This window comes from Myxocyprinus asiaticus, chromosome 5 (genome assembly GCF_019703515.2).
Source record: "Myxocyprinus asiaticus isolate MX2 ecotype Aquarium Trade chromosome 5, UBuf_Myxa_2, whole genome shotgun sequence".
NCBI classification, from domain to species: domain Eukaryota; kingdom Metazoa; phylum Chordata; class Actinopteri; order Cypriniformes; family Catostomidae; genus Myxocyprinus; species Myxocyprinus asiaticus.
The window spans coordinates 35364358-35372058 of NC_059348.1; the positions used below are offsets into that span (position 1 = coordinate 35364358).

The 7701-nt window shown below is 36.9% G+C and overlaps 1 protein-coding gene across 2 annotated transcripts; it reads left to right on the forward strand.

The window, feature by feature from the left end:
* Positions 1–4207: 4207 nt before the first annotated feature.
* On the forward strand, positions 4208–6973 carry ccr9a (chemokine (C-C motif) receptor 9a). 2 transcript variants are annotated; one of them, XM_051698867.1, is made up of 3 exons: positions 4208–4333; positions 4573–4670; positions 5202–6973. In XM_051698867.1, exons 2-3 carry the CDS (start codon positions 4584–4586, stop codon positions 6255–6257), a joined length of 1143 nt encoding a protein of 380 aa, XP_051554827.1. In that variant the 5' UTR covers positions 4208–4333; positions 4573–4583; the 3' UTR covers positions 6258–6973. The 2 variants fall into 2 exon arrangements, with proteins under 2 accessions (XP_051554827.1, XP_051554828.1); XM_051698868.1 differs by having other exon boundaries at positions 4319–4333; positions 5233–6973.
* The last annotated feature ends 728 nt before the right edge of the window (positions 6974–7701 follow it).

Sequence of the window (7701 nt, forward strand, 5' to 3'; positions counted from 1 at the left end):
CAATTAGTAGTCATCACTCAGTGACACAGCTGGAAGAAAGCTGTTGTACAAGCATTGAAAATGTGATTTTCAAAGGATAAATTGCTATCAAACATAACACCCAAGTTCTTAACTGTAGAAGACGACGTAACAGTATATCCATCGAGAGTGAAATTATATTCTAACATCTTATGTTTAGAGGTTTTTGGTCCAGTAATTAGTATCTCTGTTTTGTCAGAATTGAGCAGAAGGAAATTTATGGACATCCAGTCTTTGATATCATTGATACACTCTGCTGACTTGGAAAATTGTGAAACTTTATCAGGTCTTGAGGAAATATAAAGCTGAATGTCGTCAGCATAACAGTGAAAACTAATTCCATGGTTCCTGATAATGTTTTCCAGGGGAAGCATAGGTAACTGGAGCTAGCTGGTATGTGACAGCTGTGCGGTATGTGTAAACCTCACTCCCCTGGCCTCAAGAGGTGCACTAGCGACTGACGCTAGAGGCTGTAGCCTTTAGCCTCCTCGTTAGCGCGCCCACCTCGAGAGTTAATCTTTTGAGTGTGCTGTATCACCACCATGTCCAGTGTAAAAATATGTGTCTTGAAACCAGTTATGGACCACTGCTGTAGTGTGTTTGGTGTGTCATAAAGGGGAAATGTCAACACAGGATATGGTGTAATAGCGCTAATAAAAATAAGAGAAAAATAAAGGTCTGGTGAGACAGTATTAAAGATAAACAGGATGTCTGGGGCACAAAGATTCACACATGATAATAAACCATATAAGCAATGCTGATGTGTAGACAACTTTTAACTAAGAAATAATTTATTTAAGTGTTGTTTTTGATGTCTGTGGAAACATAAATTAAAGCCAATGGTGCATTCAGTGATATTTCTCCTCATTTAAAGAAAAATTACCCAAAAAGAAATAAAATAGTACTTTTGAAAAAAATTAAAAAATAATAATAATGCCTATGATTAAAATCATGTACACTTACATGAGATGAAGGCTCCAGTCATATCAGTAAGTACCTAATAAAAATACCTAATAAAAGCTGATTTATTTTGAATGGAGCAGCTCACCTCATGGGGGCCACCATGTTGAGATCACATGACCAGCTAAATGCTTCTCACTTTATCTCAGATAACCCCCTTATTATGGTGCGTTCCAGATAATTCGGAACTCTGAATTTTCCCACCTTCTACTTAGAAAATAATGTCTGGAACACCACTTGAAGTCGGACATCAGACTTGTGAAGTTGGGGTAGATCAACTGTGACCTCAGCGAGAAGCATCATTTGAAGTCATTTCCAAGATGGTGGTGACCAACAAGCATACCACAGCTGGGTTTTGTGAAACAAAAAAATAATAATTTGAACCATTTTCACTGCGCGAAATGTATGAATATGCAATACACAATGAATACCCTTACAAAACATTTTGAGTTCTCAAAGTTTTTCCACATTTCCTCTCTCCTCCATCCTCAAGCCTGTGACTCTGTCAAAGTCCGCCATTATGAAGGACGTATCAGTTCTGTAAATACACCGTGAGGAGGCAAGGATCGAGGATGGAGGAAGCTTCCAGAGGATGCTTGAGTGAGGAAGCCAAGGAGCATCCAATGCGGAAGACTTTTTTGTCGAAGTACCTGAAACACACAAAAATTCTCCTCCCCCTTCACATCTGACACAACAGTTTTAATTAATGTTTCACCTTTGTGGTTTCAATAAACCATAACTGTCACATACTTTAACAGTGATTCTTGAATTATTAGGTTTTATTATGAAAATATCAGTTTATAAAGTTTGTACATAACGGCGAGCACTCCGATGTAATGCATTTGCGCAGAGACGGCGCGTGAGTGAGCAGGACATCTCATTTTACAAACATGTCTTGCTTAGATTCCTCCATTCTCGTTTCCTTTACTTGCATCCTTTCCTCGTTTACTAAGAGGGAGGAGTTAGGAAGCAAGGAAAGGAAATGAGGATGCACAACTTCAGAAGCGAGAAGCACCCATTGATTGGAACACATTGAGGTTGGAAGTGTTAAATTTGAACTTGGGTATTCCCATCTCTGACTTCATCTGGAACGCTGCATTAACAGAATAATTATCGGTAACCAAAGCTTTTGGGGCCATATTAGCCTGAATCAGAAGTTGTTGTGCATTAATTTTTATTGTGTTACTCAAAATTGTTTCCCAGAAGTTGCTTTGTATGTCATTGCCCGAAATCCTCGGGTCAACATATGATCTGTGTTTTTCTTATGCTGATAGGATTATGAATGCTGTCATGTCACTTACAATGTGACTGGCCACAGTGACAAACAACCCTTAGAAAACAGTGAAAAGGGAAGATAATGATACTGATATACAGATGCTTCCTTGTTTTTTCCTGTATTTTATCATGACAATACCTTACATCATTAAGTTGAAAACAAGAGTTCAATAAGGGCAAATAAGGAAATTAAAGTATTTGCAAGAACTATAATAATGTCCTTCAAGCTAAAATATGCTAGGCATACACAGAGCCTCCTGACCTGTATAAACGTGGTACACATTTGCTTTATGGGAATATGAGCCACACAGATGTTTAAGTTCTGAAACATTGTATGCAACTGTAAGTTAGCATTTTCTTTCTGTGACTCCGTGACACATGATTTTCTTGCATTTGGGTTTGACAGACTGCTTTGATGATATGATATGATGAATCTAGACATTGCAGCTGAAATGGTGAGCTAATTATCTCCTTCTGCTGACAGTGCCTGTTGGTGATAACAGAAAAAGGCGATCAGAGGTGAGGAAACAAGGACTGCTAAATCACAATGGAATCTATTTTAAGATGAAATGCCTTAATTCTTTCCTGGATTCCAGAGAGGGAAGTATGGTATACCAAAACATAAGGTGAAAACATAGCATGTAGCATTTACTCTGCATACACAATACAGCATCTCACATGAGACATGATGGTGAAGGTGCCGTTGGTGAAGGTGCCTCATGTGTAACACAAAAGGAAATGTTTTAAAGAATCCGTTGTGTGTTCATGACTGGAAGCTTGTTCTCAGTGCTAAAAACAACTCAAATTCTTGTGTGAACATGCAACCCACTGTGAACTAGCATCTCTAATAGCACTTAAGAGTGTGCAACAGATGTCAATATTTAAAAATAAATAAATAAAAAATTTAATTTCAGGTTGTTTCTTACTACAACCTGTTGTATGCCATCAGACAGTCGCATGGACTACTTTAATGAAACTTTTGGGTCCTTTTTGATGCTTTAAATTGAGTTGCTCTCAGTTGACAAAATGTTATTAAAAGAAAGAGTCATACAGGTTTGAGGGTGAGTAAATTCTGGAAGAATTTTCATTTTTGGGACTTTTGCTGAGTAGAGCAACAAATAAAAATGCATAATAGATTGGGTGAAACTAGAGACCACTTTCACACACTAAATTATACAAATTGCACTGTGCTGCTAAGCTAAAACTACAGTACTGTGCAAAAGTCTTAGGCACATAAGATGTTTCACAAAAATATTTGTCTTAAGATGGTTATTTATATCTTCAGCTTTAATGTGTCAACAGGAAATATCAATTTTAGACTTCCAAACATTCCTTTTGCAAATAGAATAGAATAGAATAGAATAGAAGAGTCCTACAACAGATGGTATGGCTCCCACAGAGCCTGGATCTCAACATCACTGAGTCAGTCTGGGATTACATGAAGAGACAGAAACAACTGAGACAGCCGAAATATCAAATCAAATCAAATCCCTTTATTGTCACTCAACCATATACACAAGTGCAACAGTGGGTGAACGTCTTTGGTGCGGTTCCAAGCAACATAGCAGTATGACAATTACAATAAACATCTGATATACACATAACACAGTTTACATATCTGTTCCACAACACAATATACACCTAATAATATACAATATACAGTATTCACAAAATAAGAAGACTGTATACAATAAATAAATAAATAAATAAATAAAATAAAATAATAATAATAATAATAATAATAATATACAACATACAGTATACACAAAATAAGAAGACTGTATACAATAAAAATACACTGTGTACAAAATACAAAATGGATATATTAATAAATATTTCTGATCTGGATGTTGTGTTTGGAGGTGACACTACTATGAAGGGAAAGAAAAAAGTGTAGACGAGTTCAATAGTTGCTTCTTGTGCGTCACTGTGGTTAAACCTCAAACCTTAAAAGCTTCTGCAAAACAGACTTTTTCCAGACAGTGCCAAACACAGCGTGAAAGTGATCTTAGTGGTTGGGAAGATAGCAGACAGCAGCTCATCTGTATTAATATTACCTGTTTGTCTCCCAGACAGTAAAGTAAGTAGGCTACTGGCTTAACAACAGAAAATATTACAAAATATTTAGGAACAGGTTGCTAATTGCTTAACTTAACACATATAGAGCAGATTTAAAAGTGCTTATGATTTTGTAATGATAAGCACAATCCTTTTTTTTTTTTTTTGGATATCTGTAACTGTGAACATAATAATAGTTTGTGTATTTCAGTGTGATAGACCTGACTCATTGTTGATGTGTATTATATTTGCTGATTTCAGAACAAAGATCAATGATGAACATAACTGAACTTGTAACCGCATTCACTACGCCAACTCCAGAATTTGTGGCCGCCTTTACTTCGTCAGCTCCAGAATGGGTAAGTAATATTCAAATATTTGTATGAAGCACTGCAAACTATATACAAGTGCCAAAAAATGCAACAAGACTCTTTTGAACAGAACACCTTAGTCAAACTTATAAATGTCATTGCATTAGACACAAAATATAAAACCAAGTGGCATCTGCAAGCAAATGACACTAGACCATTTCTCAAAACTAACTTTTCTTTCTTTGGATGCACACAGTTTGACAAAACTTTTAACTGTTTATCTAGTATCATTTGCAATCTAACAAACAATCTAAAAACATTGCTTGACAAGAGTATGTGCTATCTTTATGTCATATAAAACCACTGGTTTGACATTTTGTTCTATAATGCAAAGACACTGCTACATTTTTAATTATGCTTAAGAGTCCAAATACTTTTTAGAGCCACTGTACAACTCTTGGTAATCAGTGTTTGTTTGCATCTTTGAAACAAAATGCCCAACTAAATGAAATGTAGTTTAAATGTATGGGAGTTAATAGGCACAGAGCTTAACAAGACATGCTTTGCTTTATTTCACAGGATTATGACAATGAATCTTCTACGCCTACAGGTGACTATGAAGATGATGCAACATTGTGTGACAAGGCAGCAGTTAGACAGTTCCGAATGTTCTATGAGCCTGCTTTCTATTGGATCATTGTGATTCTGGGAGCCATTGGCAACTCAATGGTGGTCTGGATATACACACACTTTCAGAACCGTCTGAAGGCTATGACGGATGTGTATCTTCTGAACCTGGCTCTGGCAGACCTGTTCTTCCTGTGCACTCTGCCCTTCTGGGCTGCTGACTCCATCTACGGCTGGACCTTTGGCTCGACCCTCTGCAAAATCGTTTCTGCCATATACAAGACCAACTTTTTCAGCAGCATGTTTCTGCTTACCTGCATCAGCGTTGACCGCTACATAGTAATCGTCCAGACTACCAAGGCACAGAACTCCAAAAGGGTTCGTCTTTTGTACAGCAAACTCATATGTGTTTTGGTCTGGCTCCTGGCTATTTTGTTGGCAATCCCAGAGTTTATCTTTGCCCGCTCCAAAGAGGACATAGAGGGCAATCATTTTTGCTCCATGGTTTACTGGAACAATGAAAACAATCGTACCAAAATCCTGGTCCTGGCTCTTCAAATCTGCATGGGCTTTTGCATTCCTCTCATCGTGATGATCTTCTGCTACACCATTATCATCCGCACCTTGCTCAGGACCAAAAACTTTCAGAAGCACAAGGCCCTGCGTGTCATTCTGGTCGTTGTGGCTGTGTTTGTCCTCTCTCAGCTCCCATACAACAGCATGTTAGTCTTTGAAGCCACTCAGGCAGCCAATACAACCATCACAGACTGTGAAGAGGTCCAGCGCTTTGATATTGCCAACCAAGTCATGAAGAGTCTTGCCTACATGCACAGCTGCCTAAACCCGTTCCTTTATGCATTCATTGGAGTGCGTTTCCGAAAGGACATGCTTCGTATTTTCAATAACTATGGCTGTCTTCCTTCCCTCAAGAAGTCCAAGCTGCAGGGAAGCCTGCACCGCTCCTCTGTGTTGTCAGACACAGAGACCACCAATGCTCTCTCATTGTGAATGGTCTCAGAACACTCTCAGTGAGGCTGGCTTAGCATATGCTCCAGTTTTTCTGCATGTACTTGGCATCTGAATTTCAGAACAGAAGTTTGAGGTTGGCCATAGTTCCACAGGAGCACTTAACATGCTCGGAAACATTGTCTTGTAGATAGTGAAATAACCTGTTCACCACAATGTGATGGCTGCAACCTTGAATATGGAATGACAGAGTTCTCTTTGTTTGACTGGGCTGTTAATATGAATGTTGATACCAGATCAAGTAATTGTGCAGTGTGTGAATAAATTAACACTGTTTCCCCAGGGAGAGTGTGTGGTTACTGATTTGCTCACTTAACTGTAACAGTACTTTCCATCTCTTGTTCAGCATTAATTAATAGATAAACCATTTTCCAGTTTATCTACATGTTGTATAACAATATAATATGTCATGTATGAGCACTGAATTTCTGAATATATATGTTTTTCTTCTAAACAATGTTAGGAATGTTTATGAAAGGTATTATATGATATTTTTTGTGTGTATTTTTTTTAATTTTTTCATAGCTGCACATTTATAATTGTGAATGTTTTATTTTTTTACTTAAAGCCAGTTTTGAACATCCATGGTTTTCTTTGTGTTGGTACTTTTTGGTGTGATGTGAAAAAAAAGCAGTGTGAACAAGTATTTGCTGCTCATTTTGTAAAACTTAAAACAAAATATTAAATACTTAACCTGATGAACAGCCTGCATTTATTAATTTTTTGACTATTTTTATTTTTGCATATAACATGCACTAGTAACTTTTTACAACCAAATGAATTAGTAATTTTGAAACTATTAATTATATTAATATAATCATGATGACTCACATGAGATGAAGACTCTAGTCGTATCAGTGACTTTATAAAAGCTGTTTTATTCTACATGGAGATGTTCCCCTCATGTTGGCAGCCATGATGGGATCATATGACCAGCTGAATACCTGTTAATGGACACATTAACTCATGGATTAAATTAATCATGCCTAACTGTGAATGCTGAATTTCTACAATGGCATCAGTAACTGAAAACTTTGAATGAGTTTGAATTATGCTGCATCCATGCCCCTAGGTGTCAGTGTAAGTCCCAGCAACATATTCAAAGAATTAGTATACCTTTAAGCAATAATGTACAAGAGACCATGCTATATTGTGAATAAAATCATGACTGAATGGCATTGTTAGACATGACGCAAAGAGGAGTGACTATATTTACATTATGGCACAGCTCCAGGTGCCATATTACTTTTATTTTAAAATAATAATATAATGATAAAGAATAATTTTACCTTATAATAAAAATATTAAGTACACAAATAGACACACAGAATGCTACTATACAACAAAAATAACAATCAGCTATGGGTGTTGTGCAGTGTTACAAATAGTAGCTTGGTGAAGAGGCCATAGTTGTGCTTTATTGTGA

Excerpts from the sequence above, each read along its gene's own strand:
- ccr9a (XM_051698867.1), top strand. The coding sequence starts at position 4,584 with ATGATGAACATAACTGAACTTGTAACCGCATTCACTACGCCAACTCCA. Across the intron at positions 4,671-5,201 it reads CTTCGTCAGCTCCAGAATGG|GATTATGACAATGAATCTTC; the intron begins GTAAGTAATATT and ends TTTATTTCACAG.